Source organism: Chrysemys picta, chromosome 4 (assembly GCF_011386835.1).
Source record: "Chrysemys picta bellii isolate R12L10 chromosome 4, ASM1138683v2, whole genome shotgun sequence".
NCBI classification, from domain to species: domain Eukaryota; kingdom Metazoa; phylum Chordata; order Testudines; family Emydidae; genus Chrysemys; species Chrysemys picta.
In genome coordinates, this window is record NC_088794.1 from 45,016,759 (window position 1) to 45,038,575 (window position 21,817).

The 21,817-nt window shown below is 45.2% G+C and overlaps 1 protein-coding gene across 2 annotated transcripts in view; it reads left to right on the forward strand.

Moving 5' to 3' along the window:
- Positions 1 to 1,460: 1,460 nt before the first annotated feature.
- The window catches only part of RRAS2 (RAS related 2), an 81,125-nt gene continuing 60,768 nt past the window's right edge, over positions 1,461 to 21,817 (forward strand). The window contains exon 1 of one of the 2 annotated variants that reach the window (XM_065592136.1): positions 1,461 to 1,845. In XM_065592136.1, the coding sequence (XP_065448208.1) occupies positions 1,741 to 1,845 (105 nt within the window). In that variant the 5' untranslated portion in view covers positions 1,461 to 1,740. The remainder of the gene's footprint in view (positions 1,846 to 21,817) is intronic. The other variant, XM_005309600.5, reaches the window with a different exon arrangement.

The window sequence follows — 21,817 nt, forward strand, 5'->3', positions numbered from 1 at the left end:
AGTAGGGAAACTGTCCTGTGTTCCTACTGCAGTTAACTGGAAGAATGAGAAAGATAAATGACTGGAATGCAGAGGGGTGATAGGGGAGGGCAGAGACAAACTGTGGCAGTGGGATGGGGTGGGGGAGGACATGGTGCAGAGACAGACTGTGGGGCTACACACAGGGCAAAGGGAGTAGAGTCAGGCTGGCAGGGTACCTGATAGGGGAAGAGGAGACCTGTGGAGGGACAGTGAAGGAAGAGTCTGAAACCATTACCAAACACTGGAATAGAACCCAGGATTCCTGAGTCCCAACATTCCTCTCCTTACAAAGAGCTGTGAAACCCAGTAATAAAGTGTCCTTTCCGTCTTGTGTCTGGTTTACACAGTGGATAATAGCCTGCTATTACTAGCAGTTACTCCATAAGCCCCAGTGATAGTGGTTTGTGTCATTAATGGAAAGGTTCCAACCCTATTGATGACCCTGTTTTGAACATATAGCGTGGTAAAAATGCTAAGTATTCTGAAAATTGGACTTTCGGTTCCTGAAATTGGATTCCTGAAATTGATGGACAATGATAATTTTTGGCTCTAATCTCTTTGTTCCTCATTTCCCCATCTGTAATATAGACATAAGGATGCCTCACTGCATAAGAGGGTGGTGTGAAGATAAATTTACTCATGTCTGGGAGGCCTGTAGCTAGCACAGTGAGGAGTGCTACCGGGAATTAATTCTGTATTCAACACTTGCTGAATGCCAGGCAGTAAAGGCCACACATTGAACCAGGTGTATAAAATTAACACTGCCCAGTCAACAAGTACCCGCCGTGGGGGCAGGAGCCAGTGGTGCTGGAACTAGGGGTGCTTGAGGTGGTTTGCATTATATACAGGGGTTACCGTTTGGTTCAATGGCTCTCAGCACTCCCACTATATACATTAAAAAGAAGAACAGGAGTACTTGTGGCACCTTAGAGACTAACAAATTTATTAGAGCATAAGCTTTCGTGGACTACAGCCCACTTCTTCGGATGCATATAGAATGGAACATATATTGAGGAGATATATATACATTGTTCCAGGGCCCCCGGCAAGACCGCTGTGAGGAAAAGTCAATGGGATCATGTAATTGAAGACTACCATAATTTAGAAGCACCCAGGGGCTGGACTAGGTGCCACACACAGGACAGCGAAGTCCCTAACTCGCCCGCCGGCTGGCCTGGAACGCAGCTCGCTGGGTGTAATAGGTTCCCGCCCGCCCGCACCCGCGGGGCTGGGCGGCCTGTGTCTTTGCAGCCCTCGGCAGGCAGCTCGCTGGGGGGAAGCTTGGGGTTGCTGTCGCAGCCCACATCACTGGGCGGACGCTCAGTGCCCGGCTCCCATTGCACCTGGAACTGGCGCAGCGCCAAGCCCACCCCCTGCCGCCCCCACGCCGCTGCGCTGTCCTGCCCGCCCTACAGCTCCTCATGAATATTCAATAGCACGGCCCCGCCCCCCGACGGCCATTTGTGTAGCCGCGCTGGAGCCGCCGCTGCTCTCACTTGGCCCGTGGCCGCCGCGGTGAGGAGCCGGCTGGGTTGGGGCCGGCAGCGCGGATCTGCTCCCCGCCCTGCGGAGCTCTGGGCGCTGCTACTGCCGCCGCGACCCCGCCCGAGGAGCCGGAGGACCAGGAGCGGGGCCTGCGGCTTCCAGCCCGGCCGGAGGCGGCGGCGCAGGGAGGGACCCGGACCCGGACCCGGCGGCGCTGCTCGGCTCGGCTCCCCGATGGCCGCGGGCTGCAGGGACGGGCCGGGGCAGGAGAAGTATCGGCTGGTGGTGGTGGGCGGCGGCGGCGTGGGCAAGTCGGCGCTCACCATCCAGTTCATCCAGGTGAGGCGCGCCGCGCCGCGCGGAGCCTCCGGGTCCCGGCTCCGGGGTGGGGCAGCCCCAGCGCCCGCCTAGCCGCCCCCGGCAGCCGGGGGGTGGAGGAGAGGCCGCGCGTTGCCTTGTCCCCAGGGGCGCCGGGGCGGGGGCCTGGTCACTGTCCTGCCTGCAGTGCCCGGTGGCGGGTCCGGCCCTGCTCCGCTCCGTTCCCCAGGCATAGTCGGGGGGATTTGGCCTTGGCCTTTTCCCCGGGCACTGGTGGGGGTCTTTCCCCCCGGGGGTGTGTGTCTGGCCTTGCCCTGTTCCCCGGGCACGGGTGTGTGTGTGTGTGGGGGGGCGGTCCTGTTCTCTGTCCCTGCTTGCTAGGCACTGGCGGGGGGGCGGTTTCTTTGGGGGAGGGGCGTGTTTGCTGCGGGGGGGAGGTCTGGCCTTGCCCTGCTCCCTGGGCACGGGGGGTGCTTTACCTGGTTTGGTGGGCGGTCCTGTTCCCTGCTCCCTGGGCACTGGCAGAAGGGGTGGCTTTGCCTCAGGGTGGGACATGCCCTATTCTTTGGGCACTGGTGCGTGGTGGTGGCTTTGCCCGGGATGGGGCGCCTGCCGTGTTCCCATGCTCTGAGGGGGCAGGGGCTGGACACTGCCCAGTTGGCAGAGCTCGAGGTTGGGGATGCTGATGTGTAGAACTGGCTGAGGCTGTGAGAGCTGGTGCATTGAGGTTTGCAATGTTTGAAGAACCAGGTTTTAGACCAATGACTTTCAGTGTGACCTTGAGCCAGTGCCTTGGCCTCTTGCTGCCTCAGTTGTCCTCATCTGTGCAACAGTGTGAAAGTTGCTTTTCTAATATACTTTGTAGATGCATTGTCAACTTTAGATCTAGGTGGCAAGCAAACACCAGGGAAGCTTCTGGAGTGAGAGTGTTGCCCAATGCCACACCTCCTAGTTGGATGTTTTCATAGAGCTCTGTTTGAAACTAGTTTTTCCTTTCCAAGCTCAGTGGTTGGACATGTGTAGTATTCTGTTATATCTAATGTCCCTTTTGGGGGGGGCAGAGGTGTTACCATTCATATTTGCATAGTACCTGAGGATAGGCTCCCTTCCTACCAATTGCAATATTTTTAAATGCTTTCCCATTAGAATTTGCTGCTTGTAGCATTGTCTGACATGTCATTGGTATCTAATGGCTTTCCCCAGCTAAAAAGGCTACAACAGTGAATGAACTCTATACAACTGAGGGGAAATATTGAAGGGTTTCACTTGTATGTCAGAAGCTGCTACCTGCTGGACAGTAACTACTAAAGATAACAGATTGTGGAAAATGAAGAGACCTGTTAGAACTTGTTAACAGGAAATTATATACTTGGAAATAAACAATAAAATGGCTGGATTTATGAGGGCAATGGAGGTCTAAGGATAGAAGGGTGGCTGGTGGGCATGCATAGCAAAGTGAAGGAGAATGTTGGAATTCTGGCCTCTGTCCAGCTGAATGTTTTTATTAAAATGAGTGATTTACCTAATGATGTTGACATAATAAATTGTTCAGCTGCAGAGTTGCCACGTTCAGAATGGGGGTGGTTTATGCCTCTCAGTTGCTTCCATCTATAGACACACTAAGCATAATATAGGATCATTTAGAAGGCTTTTTTTTTTTGTAACAATATAGGTTAAAAAGAGAATTCTGCAAGAACTCATGGACTTGCTAGAGAAGTACTGACGTGCTGTATAGCTGTTGACTGGCTCAAGTCAACCCTGTTTGAGGCTATGTCTTAGCTAGAAATGCTAAAGCTGGGCTGCTGTAACCCTTCACTAGACATGCACCATAGGCATGGGTGAGCTCCTCCCATCACTGAAGTTAATCCACCTCTCTGAGAGGTGGTAACTAGGTTGACAGAAGAATTCTTCAGTCAGCCTAGTGCTCTCTACTCTAGGGCATAGGTTGTCTTAACTACTCTGCTCAGGAGTGTGGATTTTTCACACCCCCGAGGGATGTAACTGGGTTGAGCTAATTTTTTAGTGTAGACTTAGCCTGAAGCGCATCTAAATTGGTTTGTTGCTGTGTGCTTAAACTCCAGATCTTTAGAGCCACTATTCTGTTACTTTCCTGCTTCAGGAAAAGCAACAGAACAGGTAATAGGGTTTATGTATTTCAGTCCTATTAGAAATGTCCCTTTTCCTGTTTTGCCTTTTTCTTCACCCATATCTCATTTAACTTTTCTCTCATTCCTCTTCTCCGTTTCATTGCTTTTGATGTTTGTAGTACTGATTTGAAGGCATTTAAAAAAACAACCCTCTGTAGCTGTTCACATCATACCTGGGTACTTTTAATTTTATTCATTGTGCTGGTATGGATGACAGTGGAGCAACATCTTGTGGGAGAGGAAGGTGTATGGGGTGGATTTTCAGTACACTTCTTCCCTCTAGATAGGCGTATGACAGCAGTATAGAAAGTGCTACTTGGAATCCTAATGTCACCTTTGTGCATGCTCATTTAGCCATATTAAATAACGTTCTGATGGGGTAGTAGAATCTGCAGCGTGAGCCAACTGGGGTTTTCTGTACAACTTTTTTCCAAAGCTGGGAAGAGGCATTGGGTATATGATCGCCTAGAAAAGCCAGTGTTCTACAAGGTGTTATAATTGGTCTTTTAAAAGCTACTTATAGTCTTAATAACAATTGATATCCTTGTTGGACAGTTGAGTTGTACATTTAGGGCTATTTGGATGAAGCATTTTAAGCCACAATGGAGAAACTGGGAAGTAGAAACTGAAATTCAGTCATTAAATGAGCCATAAGTATCTGTTATGTGATGTAGCTGCCTTTATTTGATGGACATATTGTTTTTGGTTAGGTGCCAAATTTTATTTTTGGTTATTAGTTTGGAGTACTGCAAAGTTTTTTTTTTTTTTTTTTTCTGCTAGTGTTGCAGGAGAGTAATCCACACAGAGGTGGTAAGATTAGAATAATTGTAAACCTTTTGCTAAATCCTTCCTTGCTTGTAGATGCAGATAATTAGTTTATCCCTGGATGAGTGAAGCTAAAATTTACAGATTACCATTCAGGTTCAAATTTGGTACTGTTGCCTTAGATGGTATTGCCTGAGCAGCCTTGCCTGCACACACACATTACATGAAGCAGGCAGTACGTGGGTATAGCGGCACTAGTGCTAAACAAGGTTTAACTGCAAGTATGGCGCTCTGGATATCCGTGTGTGACCCAAGGGCTTGTTTTTTGTTCATGCTTTCTTGGACTTGATTCCTATCCGGTGCCTTTAGTGCTATAGGGTATTGCAGGTGCTGCTTGTGACTTGAAGAGGATGGGAGGGGACTGTCATCTTGTAAGAGTCCTTATAGGAGAGTTTGGTTCTTAAGGTGTATCTACACTTGGAACTGGGGGTGTGATTCCGAGCTCCAGGAGACATACTTCCACTTGCTTTCATTAAGCTAGTGTGATAAAAATGTAGCCTCCGTAGGATGAGTTAGCTACTGCGAGTATATGCCTGGGGTCTCTGGGCAGCAAGTACCTTGGGGCTGCTAGCCCAGTGTTTCTCAAATGCAGCCACCAAGGGCTTTTCTTGTGGCTGTAGTCTCCTGGGTGGTGAATGGGGCAGGGGGGGCGCAAAGCAGCAGCCTTTCCCCAGGGCTAACAGCAGGGGTTGGGTCTTGCACCCTCTGGGGAGACACATGTTGGCAGAGCAGGCAGCCAGTGAGTTCCCCACCTTCCCAGGGGAAGTGGGGTCAGGCTTCCACCCTGGGGCAGTGAGCGGGAAGCTCCAGCTGCATGGTTTTGGGCTCCATCTCTGGGCTCTGTCCCCTGGGCTTCGTGCTCTGTCCCTCAGCCATGCAGCAGTGGGCTCCAGCTCTAGGCTCCTTCCCCCCCCATTGCCCCAGGTCCCGCTGCCTCCCTACCCACATTCCCATCTAGGACTTAATTTGTCCCCGAGCTTGCTGGGCCAGAGTAAGTCTGCTTTGGAAAGTGATATTTGTATGTTAATACAAATTTTCACAGCAGACTTAGTAGCTAGCTTGGAGGCTGTGAAAAGTGATATTAACATACAAGCGTCACTTTTCACAGCTTACTAGCCAGCAACTCTTTTTACATATATTTAAAAAAAGGCAACAAGAGAAGCAACAACAACAAAAGAAAAACCTTATTTGTGTGTCTATTCTTTACTGGACCTAAACAGAAGAGAGACAATTGTACATTATTTTTATTATTGAGTCTGCAAAAAAAAGCTTGCATAAATAAATTACAATAATTTGGACGTGTATATGTGCATATTTAATTAATTTTAGGAAAAACAAATAAATATTTTAGGTGAAATTGTTAGTGGCCACTGATAAGAATTGGTGGCTACACTCTGAGGCCACCAAAAAAATTGAGAACCCCTAGCCCTTCCCACTGCTTGCACTGCAGCAGCTACCTTCTACTTTTAGTTCGCTAGCTGGATGAGAGCCAGCAAGAGTAATCTCCTTGAGCTGGAAATTATGCCCGCTGCTCCAAGTGTAGACATACCCTTAGAATTTAAAGCATTTTTAAAGTTGGTTCTTCAATACTTGCTATATGGTTCTAGGGAAAGTAAAAGATGTTATTTAATAGGTCGCTCTTGTCACAGGACCAGGGACTAGAGCAGGGATTGGCAACCTTTGGCACACTGCCCGCCAGGGTAAGCACCCTGGCGTGCCGGGCTGGTTTGTTTACCTGCCGCGTCCACAGGTTCGGCCAATTGCGGCTCCCGCTGTCCATGGTTCGCTGCTCCAGGCCAATGGGGGCAGTGGGAAGCGGCGTGGGCTGAGGGATGTGCTGGCCACTGCTTCCCGCCGCTCCCCTTGGCCTGGAGCTGTGAACCGCGGCCAGTGGAAGCTGCGATCGGCCGAACCTGCAGATGCGGCAGGTAAACAAACCAGCCCAGCCCGCCAGGGGGCTTACCCTGGCGAGCTGCGTGCCAAAGGTTGCCGATCCCTGGACTAGAGGCTAGGAAGGCCTTATGTCTACAGTGTTACAAAGGCAGTTGTCTTGTAGCGTAGGGATTCATTCTTTTGCTGCTTTTCTGTGGCAAATCAAGTATTTTTTTAAACGGTTGCTAAATAAATCTCTCTTCTTTAAGAACTGTATAAAAACTACAGTCATATACTGTGTTTTTTTGTTTTGTTTTTTTTGTTTTTGTTTTTAAGCAAGTTGCACAGTTCACTTCAGCACTTCATAGGATTAAGGAGTAAACTCAGCTGAGGATTGCATTACCTAATACCAAATAAAAAGGTTCTGTCCCCACTACATATGTTAACTGGGTTATAACCAGCATGATGTGGCTGGATCTAAACATGGCTTTTGTTTGCACAGTATGGGGTTAAACTCTTAGTAACATTGGCAGTATTTCACCCCATCATAGGGCTAATTTGGCACTGTTGCTGTAACCAGTTTTGCGGGCTGTTTTTGCAGTCGAGACAGGGCCGCCTAACTATGTTTGTGTAACTGGTCAGGTTGGTGGAGTTTCCTCCCAGCGCTATGTGGTCAAATGTCCAAAGTGTGTTGCCTCACATGATTCTCTGTGTGTAATGTCAGGACACTCTCCCTGCTGAGGCAATATGGGGCAGCTGCCCAGACTTCCCCAGAATGCGCTAATACAGGCCTGCACAACTCGTAAAGCGGCGAGGGCTATATTACTCCAAAGAAAACAGCTGAGGGCCGAACCCCTCCTCCCCAGCACCACCCACCCCACGGAAACAACCCTCCAGCGCTGCCGAAACACCCCCAACCCCCAGGCGCCACCCGCCCCGCAGAAACAAACGCTCCTTCCCTAGCGCCGCCCCACCGAAACAGCGGTATTTAACCTTGGTAATATGTTATAGCGGGGCCCCTAAGATAGTATAATTAAGGTAAAAGAAAACTCTTTTTGCTAGAAGTAGAATAAGATCTTCACCCCCCCACTTTGTAATCAATTGCCCTGTTGAATGGATGAGGTGTGAATGAGGAAGATGTGGAAGGCAGGCACCTCCAGACAGCTGCAACCCTTGGAGAGGGGATGGGAGCCAGACCAGATCAGTAGGACAGGTCAGTCACCGATTCACCACTCGCCTCCTCAGCTCCCCTCCCCCACCGCCGGCTCACCTGCCCCCCCGCCACTGCCTGCCCGCTTGCCTCCTCAGCCGCTGGCTCACTTGCCCCCCCACCACTGCCCACCCGCTTGCTTACTCACCCCTTGCCATTGCCCGCCTGCTCGCCTCCTCTGCCGCCTCCTCCCCCGCCACCGACTCACCTACCCCCCCACCCCCACTGCCCGCCTGCTCACCACCTCAGCCCCTTGGCTCGCCTACTCCCCCTGCCACTGCCTGCCCGCTCGCCTCCTCAGCCCCCCTCCCTCACCTGCTGCTTGCCTACTCACCCCCTGCGGGCCGCACAGTGAGCCCATGCGGGCCGCATGCGGCTCCTGGGCCGCATGTTGTGCAGGCCTGCACTAATATATAGTTAGGGTGGTAGGTACAAATGGACAAGCACTGTTGTGATGGCAGAGGGGCTACTATGTGGAGACAAACTGCTGTAAACAAGGTGCTTTTTTTTATCGGTTACAAAATCTTGATTGAAAGTTAAAATATGGACAAAGCATTGATGTTCTCACTTAACTGTGCCATAGCCTGTAAACTGACTGAAGACATATTGTCCAGCAAAAAGGCTTTTGGAAGTTATTTTATTCTAAAATGCATGCAAAGTACACCTTTTACTTGAGTACTAAATCAGTGTTCCTCCTTCAAGGTCTGAATATGCTATTACCTTTACCAAGTAAACTAATCCCAGTCTTTTTTCTTTTGGAGTAAGAATTATGGGGATGGGAGGTCAGTGGTGGAGAAAGGAAGCTGAGCTACTGGTTTATCTCTAGCAAGAAAGAGCACAATCAGTTTCTGTTGTGAAGCCTCACTAGTGTTCAAAATATGATATTCTGTTGGACAAGATTTGGTCCCACCTACTAATTAACATTTACTCTGCAGATTATTGCACTGTTAATTGGCCCAAAATGTCAGAAGGCCTAGTTCCCTTCAGCATTCTAAAGCTGCTTTGACTTCTGACAATAGACCCCAGACACTGATTTTCCTTTATCCCACCTGTTCTTACTAGTTTTTTGTATTGTGGTAGTGCCGAAATGTCCCCATCAGGGTTTGGGGCTGCACTGTGTACACACAACAAAAACTGTCCCTGCCAAAAAGACTCTTCCTGCCCCAAAGATCTTATAATCTGTTCTCTAACAAAGATATGTGATAGGTCACTCTCCCTTAAAAGAGGAGACGACTGTTTGGTTAGTTGGAGTGCAGTCATAAGGATCTCACGTCTATAGCAAGTTTAAAAACTAATTATATTTTTATGGTAGTACAACATTAAGGAAAAGCTAGCTTACACTGTAAATGTTGATTAACAGTTTCCCTTTATTTTAACTTTTAAAATAGTTGATCGTCATAAAATTACACAGAATCTGTTTAGAATCTCATTGAATAGACCAGTGATATAGGTCTAATAGGAATTTTTTGAGCAGTCAGATGACTAGTGTGTCATCCCTAAAAATTCTTGGGGTGAAATCCTGGCTCCATGGAAGTCATTGGGAGCTTTGCTATTGATGACAAAGTGGCGCCAGGATTTTATTTATTACTATTGTTGTAGTGTGTATGAGCCCTAATCAGTTTCATCCTGGAAGTAAAAGCCACTTCATCTATTTCTAGGATTCAGTCCTTTTTTTAAACACTGCTCAGCAACACAACAGTTTAGGGCAGGAAGTGAGGAAAATAGTATATCCAAATGAAATTGTAGAAAGAATGTAGTCAAGTTGGAATTTGTCCAAAGCATCATAACTTTAATGCTAATACTTGCAGATCTTGAAATATAGTAGTAAACCATGCTACAAAATGAAATTAAGAGCTTAATTTTTTGTTCTATGCTAGTAATTTACAGTTTACATTAAAGCCCTATTACCCCCAATCTCATACTTTTCATAAAATTATAAGTTTCCTCAGGCAAATGTCGTTAAGTATTTTTTTAATCCTCTAGCTCAGGGGTTTTCAACCTTTTTCTTTCTCTGTCTATAAAATTCCAGGCCAAGCAGGGCGGGCTTGGGGCTCTGGCTGCCAGGCAGGGTGGGAGTGTCGGAGCTTTGGGTGGGTGGGGGCCCTCGGACATAGTCATACACTGACTTCTGTTTTCAGGGGGCTGGGCCTGGTGGGGCTTTGGCCAGCTCTGCATGGCGGGGCCTGGGGAGGGAGCACTACCTCCATCCCCTGACTCACCTCAGCAGGCCACCTAGCCTGTCTGGGTTGGGTGGGAGTAGGGGGCAACCAAAAATTATAACTCAAAGGGGGGGAGGGGGTTTTGGTGGCTCAGCTCAAAAAGTTTGAAAGCCACTCAGGATGTGTGGAGAGGGATAGCTAGGGGTTGTGTGCTGGGAGGGCCCCCTCTGAGTTTGCTGCTCCCTGCAGGCCCTGCCAGCCCCAGCCCTGGAGCAGTTCTTACCGGCTGCGTGAGCAGTTAAAGCTGAAGAGCAGCTGCAGCTCTGGGCGGCAGCGGCAGCAGCAGCACGAGGAGACAGGAGAGTGTTGTGGCTGCCCACTCCATGGCACCAGCCAGAGCAGCAGCTGCCTCACACTGGCCAGCTCTGGCCTCCTGTCTCTGACCTGATCAGAGGGCCTTTAATGGGGAGTGGAGGAGGTGCGGGGTGTGTGGAACTGCCCCAGGGACTGACCTACTCTGTGTAAAGCTCTGCAGTTTGGGAGGGCAATGCCCTCCAGTGTCCCCCTCGAACTCTGCCTAGGGGCTCGGGGCTTCTGCCCCGCGGGGCGCCGCAGCTCATGGAATCTCTGAAACATGGACCTCCAGGGGCCTGCGGATACTGGTTGAGAACCACTGCCCTAGCTTTTAAGTAATGGTGGTGCACTAAAGTGAAGTTGTATGATAGATCTGACTTTTCCCCCTCAGAAATACAGTAAATGACTGAACACATTCAGATCCAAAAGTCAGCAGACAGATTACATTTAAAATAAAGAGGGCAGTTTAACAGGTTGCGGTTTAGTGGACTAAAAATAGCTGGAAATTAGTGACTTTATTTTGTGTGGGTAGGGGGTGCTGTGTAGCACACACAGCTGTTGCCACAATAGCTTTTCTCCAGCTGTCACGCACTGGCCTGTCACAAAATACCCCACATTCCCTTCTTACTCAACCCTCTGTAACATTCCATATTTCCTTGCTCAAAGAAATGGATCCTAGTGAATACTTAACCATTCTTTCCACTTTTATTTTACAATCATGTAGTTTTTAATGCCTAAACTGAGAGATCTGTATTATAAACAATGTACCGATGTTCTGTCGGTGCCCCTAAGGCTTTACTAGGAACACTTCAAGCTACTCTACAAAACAATGGAAGTATTTAGTCTGAAATATTACAAGTTTAGACAACACCTCTACAATACTAGCAATTGTAACAGAATCCTGAAAGTCATCCACACAATTGTTTCTCTCTCTCAGAATCTACTGTGTTACAAAAGTAACAGAATCTGGTATATTGAGTAGACTGTACTGATTTACAAGAATGTACTCATTTGTAAATGTCACTTAAACCTTGAGATGGCATTGATTGGATGTAACTCAGTACAGGTCAGTTGAGTTTTTAGTTCAACACCATTAAATTTTAAAACCTGTTAATGCAACAATAAGCTAAAGGAGGCTGAATGTGTAAGAATACTTCAAAATGAATTTAATTTAGTAAAATCAGTGAGGAAAAGTGAGTGTAAAAATGACTTTGCGTCCTGTGTAATTTCATTGTCATCTTTACCAGTGTGGCTCAGTTTACAAGTGAGAGATTATTGTAAGCACCAGAGCTACAAATCAAGCTGTGTTCTTTCCGTTGCTTACATAATCACCAGTAATAGAGATTCTGAAATTGGAACTGAGTTGACCATTTTGTTGATGCATTATGTCAGTAGAATGAATTGGATGCAGTCATCCACAGCTTTATTGGCTCTGCAGTACTAAAAGTCATAAACATTTGTCAGTGGAGCAAGAATATGACTTGCATACACATGGTGAACAGGTGTTAAGGGGTCACTTCTTATGCTGCCATTTTTCTGACAATAACTGTACTTGAAGAATTTTAATTCTCATTGACTGGAACCAAACTAAGACTTTTTAAAGTAAGTTATCCAAGAGCTGATTGAATCTCAGAGTTGACTGTTGGACCAAAAAAAATAACAAACAAAAACTGAATCTGTGGTGATGTCCTGTGCTGAAGCTGAGAAGGGGAGGCAGTTGTTACTTTTTAATCTGAAAATTCAAGTTGACTTTAGAGTACTTACTAAATGTTTTGACTGTCCCCGATGGCTAATGCTTTGTGCAAGTTCAGCATGGTATATTCAGTAGTTTTGTAGAGGCTTTTATATAATTTCTGGCCTCTGAGTAAGCTTCACTACCCACCCAGGAACACATCTTTCAAATAAATCATCAAAATCCAGATGGATGAGATGCCATAGATTCTCAGGCTATGACTGTGTGTGCAGCATGCCAGTTCTGGTATAGTCCTTACACTTTGATACACAGAATGATTTTTTTTTTCCTTCCGTATAATAGCACAGTCCAAAGGGCTTTCGCATCTAAAACAAAAGGGGAGACGGGTATTAAAAAGGGTATGGTACAGGAAGAAAGGACAAAGATTATTAGGGCTCTGCCAAATTCATGGCCATGAAAAACGCATCACAGACTATGAAATATGGTCTCTTGTGTTCTGTTACCCTATACTATACAGATTTCACGCAGGGAGACCAGTGTTTCTCAAATTGAGGGATCTGACCCAAAAGGGAGTTGCAGGTGGAGGGGATCACAAGGTTTTTTTAGGTGGGGTCACAGTACTACCATCCTTACTTCTGTGCTGCCTTCAGATCTGGGCGGCTTGAGAGTGGTGGCTGTTAACCAGGCACCCAGCTCTGAAGGCAGTGCCCTGCAAGCAGCAGCGCAGAAGTAGGGGTGGCAATACCATACCATGCCATCTTTACTTTTTCATGGCTGCTGGTAGTGGCACTGCCTTCAGAGCGGGGCTCCTGGCCAGCAGCTGCAGCTCTCTCTTTACAGAAGTAAAGGTAGCAGTACCGCAACCCCCCCATTACAATAACCTTGCAGCTCCCTCTGCCCCCCACCACACAACTCCTTTTTGGATCAGAACCCCTAAAATTACATCACTGTGAAATTTCAGATTTTAATAGCTGAAATCATGAAATTTTACATTAAAAAAAAAAAATCTTATCACTGTGAAATTGACCAAAATGGACTATGAATTTGATAGGGCCCTAAACATTATAGAGCAAGAACATGTGGTTGCTTTGTCTAGCTAGGAATGCTTCTGAAAGGTTCCTAGAGTTGTTTTATTTAGAATATTGAGAGTGAGGTATAGAGGCTGCTTGTGTGTTTGTCAGCAGTTTAGCAGTCTGAGGATGTGAAACTAATTGACCTTGAAAGCTGAAGTCCTACCTGTTCTGCTTGTGGGCTACTTTTTATTTCCATTGAGTGTAGCAATGTGCCGTGGTGTCCTTCAACAAAATCTCTCTGCACCAGCCACTCCTGTGTACTCTCAGTAATCTGCCCATATTCTTCCTGCCACCTCTGTGGTTGCAGTTCAGTGCTGGTGCAGGAATAATTGTAAAATGCTCTGAGATGGTAGATCTCATAAATGTGGGAGCAGTTCTTTGCCCTTTCTATCATTTAAGAACTCTTAGTAGAGAGCAAATATAGAGATGTTTACTTAAGCTGGACTGGTTCTCTTGACTTTCTCTGCTCTCTACATTTGAAGGACACCTCCTGCTTGTGTATTTAGACTAGTCACATAATCACATGCAGAAATAAAATGTCTTTATGCACTTCAGAAAGGGTCTTCGCAAACTTGGACGGTTAAGTATGGTCTATGCGTTACTGTTTTTAATATCTCACTGAAAGCTCCTTCTAAAAAACATTCTACGTTAGTGTTTCCTTTATTAGTTCACTTTTTAAGTGACTAATACAGTTCAGGTTTAGTGCTGCAGGCTACACAGACTGCCTGGAAGAACTGTATTCGGACTCTAAACATGTTTAAACATTTTGTATAATGTAAATATTAGAAATCTTTAGAGGAGGAGCCAAGTGGTGGTGTAGCAGCACATTGTGCTATCCTATCCCTCATGAAGTAGCTGTGATGAACATTTGGCCTATGGCGTGCTCAGCCTGCGGTCATATCCTCCTCTTGTTTCAGTGGAAGAACCACAATGGAAAGGCCCTTGTACCACTCTCAAAGCAGCTCAGTGAGGCATCCAAAGCCTCAGATGGCATGGGAGCAGGGTGGAGATGAATAAAGAGGTGAGGTGAAGAGGAAATAGATTTTAATTCCCTTAATCTTCCTTCCCTAGCCATGTGCAAGGAGAACAAGCTGTAGACCTCAGCATTGTTTAAAAGGATTAATATATCACAAAACTATGGTTGGAAGTGGTTATTCCTGTTCCTTTTTTTTTTTTTTTTTTTTTTTTTTTAGGAGACCCCTTTACTTGTCTTGTGAACATGAAAGGCATTTCATGGTAGGCTTGTGTTTGTGCTGCCACCTAAAGTGCTGCAGATGATAGAATCTTTGTTGGGATTAGTCAATGAAGACTATGTAGAAGGGCTTTCATTCAATAGTTCACACCTGCAACTACTTGTTTGGGTACCATAAGGAGACAGCAAGAACTGGTGTGTGTGTTAAATAAATAAATAAATATATTTTACAAAGTGACGTATGATTTACAGTGAACTAGTGAATGCAGGATAATACTAGCAGGACAGTTGTTTACTGGAACACTGACAATAGGATGTGCATTTGCTCTTAAACTCTTTAGTACAGCGGTCTAGACAGCGGTTCTTAGCCGGGGGTCCGTGGTCCTCTGGGGGTCCATGAGCTCTTTCAGGGGATCTGCAGGTCCCCATCACTGAAACCCAGTGCCTCGAGCTCTGGTGGCACCCTTCTCTCTCCCCCCCCCCCCCCCCCGCCCGTGGGGCTGAAACTGGGAGTGGCGCAGGGCTGAAACCTTAAGCCCATGGGCAGAGTTGAAGAGGCACGAGGGTGTTGCCCTCGCAAACTGAAATGCCTTAGTGAGAGTGGGGCAGTCCTGAGGACAGCTCCATCTCCCACCTCCTCCTCTCCTCCAGCCCCCACTTAGGTGCTGCCCTCTGGCCAGGTCCTAGGTGGGAAGCAGGATCCAGGCAGTGCAGAGCAGCTGCTCCTTTGGCTGGTAGTGCCATGGAGTGGGCAGCCATGGCATTCCCCGTCTGCTGCTGGTGCCCAGGGTTGCGGCTGCTCCTCATTCCCAGCCTCCTTTTACTGCTCACGCAGCTGGTCAGAGCTGCCTGGGTGGCTCTGGGACCGGTAGAGTCCTCTGGGAGCAGCCACTGGCACACAGCCCCAGACAGGTGGGTGGCCTGCTGAGGTGAGTCAGTGGGTTGAGGTGGCGCTCCCCCCTGGACCCCACTGTGCAGAGCTGGACTGAGCCTCGCTGGCCCTTGCCTCCCCCCTGCCAAAACAGAAGTCAAACTACACCTATATCCAAGGGTCCCACCCCTGTTCTGGAGCCCTGAGTCTCTCCCTTCCAAACCCCTGTCCCCATGCTGGACCCTGGAGTTTTTCTAGCATGTTGAGGGGGGCTTCAGAAAGAAAAAGGCTGAGAACCCCTGGTCTAGACTAGTTTCTTACATAGAGTAGCCTTCTGACCGGCAAAGTCTTCCCTTGATTCCATCATGGATGGAAATCCTTACTGGTTTCTAATATTGATCATGCACTTTCCAGATATTATTAGCAATGACTAGTGGTGAACCCTATTTAGTGTGTGCCTCCCTCAAGGCATGCTGGTATAGCTCAGTTTAAGCAATGGATTAACGCTGGGTATTTTGTCCCACTGATGCAGCCATCCTATGGAAACCTTAATCTGTAAATAAGAGCCTTGAAAGGTCAATTCTATGCTATTTGTCAGGTACACACAATGTCCAAATAACTGAAGTGTTGAGTGTTAGTTTTGTTTCCTTAGACACTAACTAATTAGGCCTATGTGTGAGCAAAAGATCTATTCCAGTATTGGTTGTTACCATGCATTCCTAACTATTGTTTAGTAGGATTATCACTTGAGGACAATGTCCAGGCTCATGCAATTGTTAGTCAGTGATGATAGCAGCTGTTGGGTTAGTCACAAAATACTAGATTTTTGCAAAGTAGCTACTATAATTGTAGTTCATTACATATTTAATTTTTGTATTTATAGAATAGGTACCTAATAGCTTTTATAAATCTGAAGAAATAAACTAAAATACATAGTACAAAATAAAAAATAACTGAACATCACACCTTTTCAGTGTTCCCTGAAGTTTAGCAATCTGAGCTGTACATTGCTCAGCTTCACACATGGAAAGCAATATCTGGATTGTCCAGGGAGAAAACAAAGCCAGAGACCTGAATAATGAGGTGAGAGATCCTCTTCTAATCTTGGAACATTGAGATCTGTCAATCAAGGCTACTACATATATCCAAGGCAAAAACAACAAAGAAAGTGTTTACTGGAGGCCAGGGAGTGAGAACTAAGTCAAATGGTCTTAAAATTAAGTTAAGAGTCCCTCTTCCTCCTCCCCCTCCTTTCCAGTATAGACCTCTTCTCTGCATGTTGGATCAGGTACTGAAGAGGTAGAACTTACTTTCTTGGTCACCCAGGTAGGGAGAGCGGATGCACTATTTTAGGTCTTTTGGCTTGCTTTCCCTTTTACCAGATTAGCCTGCAAGATAAATTGGGGCCAAGTAACAGTAATATTTATTCCACAGTGGTCCAGATACGTGTTTCCCTAGGGCTCTTCAAATGATTTCTTGTCACCTTGGACCCTCTCTGTCTCAAGATCTATTTTTCCCCTCTTGTGAATTTTTTTAAAATCTCAAACTTAATATTGCACTGACAATACTTAATACAGGCGAACAGTGGCAAATACTCTAAGGCTTGTTTTCTTAGAGTTCTCATCTTTTATATGCTAACAATCCACATTATTATTTCAGGTTGTGTGAGATACACTATTAAACTGCCAAAGGCTTTGGTCACAGTGAAGTTATGGATGTGTCAGCCTGTATCTGTATCAATGGTGAGCTTTAAATAAAGCTGTTCCGTGGCTGCATCAGTGCATTCTTCTGCAATTAAACATAACTGGAAAGGATTTCAAAATTTCACATGCTTACAAAGCTATCAAGTTTTTTTCTTACTGTTTGATGTATTTCACAGCTGACCTCTCTAGATCAGTGCAATACCACATCTCTTCCCAATATTCCTGATAAACCTTTAAACTATATTACATGTTTGAAATTACTGCAGGAGAGTAGTATCTCATCTGGAGAGCTCTCTGTAGCAGAAGATGACATCAATATGGAGTTGTTTAAAAGCAGCCTCACCATTATCTGGCCTATTTGAGGCCCATGGCAGCTGATGAGTTTTCTAAACAATCTAGTTTTCATGCTCAGGGAATTACTACTACAAAACTCCCCTTTACTTTTCATTAGCATTAAATTCATAAATGCCTCCCTTTCTATTCACTCTTCTACCTGCCATCTTTTTGTTGTGACAGGATAATCTAAGCTTTGCCTGTTGGGTATGAATAACAGGACTGTCTGAGACAGAACTTGTATGATCTTAATCAAGGCCTGTAAAACTTACCCAACTTCTTCTAGCCTCTGGACTAAGCCTAGGAGTCATACTACAAAATACTTGTACTGTCGTGTCCAAAGACGCCTTCTAATCTTAAATAGATAAAACAGCTGTATATTACTTACCATGTGCCATATCTAATTAAGTTGGTTGATACATTTTCTCCCTCCCCAAAATGTGCCTTATCATGTCTCTTGCCTTTGTTATAATTGTTCTCTTACTGACTTCACTGTTTTCTGCAGTTCATCACTTTCTTTCCTTTCTTACACTGTTGTAGAGCTCCTCCCCTATATCTTTTTGCTCTCCCCCCTGCTCCTCCACACACTCCTCTGAATTACCACATCAATCTCTCTCCTCCTACACTGGTCTTAGAATTATAGCTAGAAACTTAACATAAATAGCCTAGGATTGATACAGAAAGTGGAGGGAATCCATATGTGAGAAGCTGGAATTCCTCCAAGAGAACTGACCCTGGACCTTGCATGGGGAAGGGTTTCCATCTTTTGTACTGGACTCGGGCTGTTAGGTGTCTGATAAATTTGAACCCCCTCCTCCAACCTTCTTTGGCTTCAGGAAAGAAAAAAGTATTCTTTTCCATGACACAGCCTTCACAGTGCTGTAGGCCTTGTTTAACCAGTTTCATGGCCATGGAACCATTTTTGAGCAAAATACGACAGCTAAGGGTATGCACAATTCCCTGGATCGTAATGTTCCTAGACTCGGGGTATTAGTAGCCAGGGTCCTGTGTGTCCCTCAGTTTTTCTGTATGTCAGAGTAGTTATATAACTAACCTCTCACTTTCTCCATTATGTTAGTTTTCATAGAATAACTGAACCGTTCAGAGGTAGCTTAGGTATAATATATATACTCAAGTCTTAGTTTAGCTTTGGTTTTTATAGAATAACTGAACCGTTCAGAGGTAGCTTAGGTATAATATATATATATATATATAACTCAAGTCTTAGTTTAGCTTTGGTTTTTCTATTTTGTGGAATCTGTGTTTGTGGGACCTACCTTGGACTTTGATCAGTCTGATAGATCCAGCTAAGATAATGAGGTTTCAAAGGTTTCCCTTGTTCTGTTATGTTTTCTGCTTCAGGTGACATGAAAGTGCCTCTTATGCATCATGTAGCCGGTCCCACTCTTACCACTGTTAATTGTACCTGTTGGGAGCTTTTTCTGCACTAGGTCCCCTGCTCATGCTACAATTGATTCAGCTCAGGTGGTGATGACTGACTGGTGCCAAACGTCTTGGAAAATAACATAGGGTAGACATAGCGTACAAACTTTATTTTATGTCTCATCCTTGCCAGATAACTTCACTAAGAGGAATCTATACCCCTGTTCTGGATTGGGCAGGCTTGCTTTCAGCTGGAGCAGGGGAAATGGTAGACACAATTGAGATCACAAACACCATAGTTTAAATAGCTTGAATTTGAGTAAGGCATTGCATTTCTAATTTAAAGTGGTTACTGTAACCTCGGCAGAGCAAATTTCATTTGTTTTAATGGTTTTGTTTCTAAAAAAAATCTACTAATGGGCAGGATACTTAACTTTAAGTATACCATCAAATACTAGATTGGGATTTTTGGGAGCACTTCCTTGGTGAGAGGAGAGTTTAATATTGTCAGTCTGGAATTGGAATCTTTATAGTTACAGGGACGTGATCCACGTGAAAACAGGCTGTAGATAGGGGACTTAGTGGCCATCTGAGTTCTTCTAACTGAAAGATTGGAGGGAATATTTTTCTACTGTTTACGTTTTGCAGTTGTCAGCAATCTGTGCACAGTCAGTTTTGTTGTTACTCTTCAGCCAGTTTGTGCCTTGCTGGGAAAGCCCATATAAATAGTGGAGCAGAAAAATCCATGATACGTTCTTATTTTAAAAATAAACTTAAAAGACATTTTGACTAGAATGCCCTATGGAAAAAATGAACTTTGTCAAACTGATTTTTGTGTGTGTGTGTCCTTTTAGGTACTTAAGAACACAGGTGTGCTTTGCTTGCATATTAATCTTGTCTAATTCTTTCCAGTCTTCATTCACCTTCATAAACGAGTGCACCCACTCTTCAGAATAAAAGTTGATGTATGGCATACTAGAATATTAATGTACTTGACCGAGCAGGATTTTTTTGTTTTGGGTGAACTCTCCATTTTTACCAAGGCTGAAAAAGCAATAATTTTTCATAAATATTTGTCTGACGTTCAAGATAATTAATATTAGTGGTAGCTTCAGCTTTTCAGTGACTTTGGGGAGCGCTCACTTTCTGTCCTGACAGCTGACATAATACAGAACACAGAAGTGGGCTGCCTTATCTGCCACCTTCCCAACAGGTTGCATTCCATACATTGCCTAGCAGCTGCCCCTCATCTTCTGCTGCTTTGACTTGTGTTGGAGGAGTGTTTGAAGACTGATACTTTGACATTGAATAGTTATTGGTTTCCCTTCCTGATAAATAAGCGTGATAGCAAATAAATGTTCGTTTGTCTTTGTATGACTGTACAATAAATACCCTTCTTGTGTGCAAGTTATTGGCAGTACCTGGGAAGGTAAATAAAGTAGGGAGGTGAACATATTGAGCAATCTAAACCTGCAAGAATAGGGCTAGGTATTAATTTAATCTAAACTTGATCTGAAAAACACCCGTAATGAAAGCAATGAATCTCAGTAGCGTTTGCAGACTTTAACTAAATCTTTTAATAATAAAAAAAAGCTTTTACAAAGAGCATTTTGTATATCAAGAACTAGTCTTACAGTTAATGTTTTCCCAAAGGGGGAGAGGGGTAAGTAAGGGTTAGTATGGGGGCTGCCTAGTTAAGTCGGGGCCCCACTGTTTGATCCCTAGCTGATAGAGGGTTTGTATGCATTATGATGGATTTTAGGTTTTTTGTCTGAGCCTTAACAGGGTTGTCAGGCTTTTATTAAGATTTCCTTTTTTACTAGACTAAAGATTCCTAACCTTTTGTCCCACTTAATCCTAAATTTCTCCGCCATGTATAATGTTGAGATGGACAAGCCGCCTATTGTTCAGAAGAACATAAGAATGGCCGTACTGGGTCAGACCAAAAGTCCATCCAGCCCAGTATCCTGTCTACCGACAGTGACCCATTCCAGGTGCCCCAGAGGGAGTGAACCTAACAGGTAATAATCGAGTGATCTCTCTCCTGCCATTCATCTCCACCCTCTGACAAACAGAGGCTAGGGACACCATTCCTTACCCATTCTGGCTGATCGCCATTAATGAACTTAACCTCCATGAATTTATCTAGTTCTCTTTTAAACCCTGTTATAGTCCTAGCCTTCACAACCTCCTCAGGCAAGGCGTTCCACAGGTTAACTCTGTGCTGTGTGAAGAACTTGCTTTTATTTGTTTTAAATCTATTGTCCATTAATTTCATTTGGTGGCCCCTAGTTCTTATATTATGGGAACAAGTAAATAACTTTTCTTTATTCACTTTCTCCACACCACTCATGATTTTATATACCTCTATCATATCCCCCCTTAGTTTCCTCTTTTCCAGGTTGAAAAGTCCTAGCCTCTTTAATCTCTCCTCATATGGGACCTGTTCCAAACCCCTAATCATTTTAGTTACCCTTCTCTAAACCTTTTCTAGTGCCAGTATAACTTTTTTGAGATGAGAAGATGTGGGCATACCATGGATTTATGTAAGGGCAATAAGATATTCTCTGTCTTATTCTCTATCCCTTTTTGAATGATTCCTAACATCCTGTTTGCTTTTTTGACTGCCGCTGCCCGCTTCATGGACATCTTCAGAGAACTATCCACGATGACTCCAAGATCTTTCTCCTGATTCGTTGTAGCTAAATTAGCCCCCATCATATTGTATGTATAGTTGGGGTTATTTTTTTCCAATGTACATTACTTTACATTTATCCACATTAAATTTCATTTACCATTTTGTTGCCCAATCACTTAGTTTTGTGAGATCTTTTTGAAGTTCTTCACAGTCTGCTTTGGTCTTTACTTAACTAGACAAAACTATAGTCTTCTACCAACAGAGATCCTGGCTCCCCTCACCTGCTGGGAGACGTAAGGACTGCAGAAAAGTAATCCTATAACCTGCTACCCTGTCTCCCATGCCATTGGGTGTGTTTGAGTATGGGGAAGAGGCAGCTGGTGTTTCCCCTATTAAATTGAAAGGGGAAATGCAATTGCTTGCCTTTCCACACCTCTCCAGCCCCTTTGCCACCTGGGTTTCTGTTCATCTCCATCTCATCTCTTTGGAGGAGGAGGGGCTGCAGCTGCTCCAAGGACTGAAAGGTGGTGGTAGGTTGAG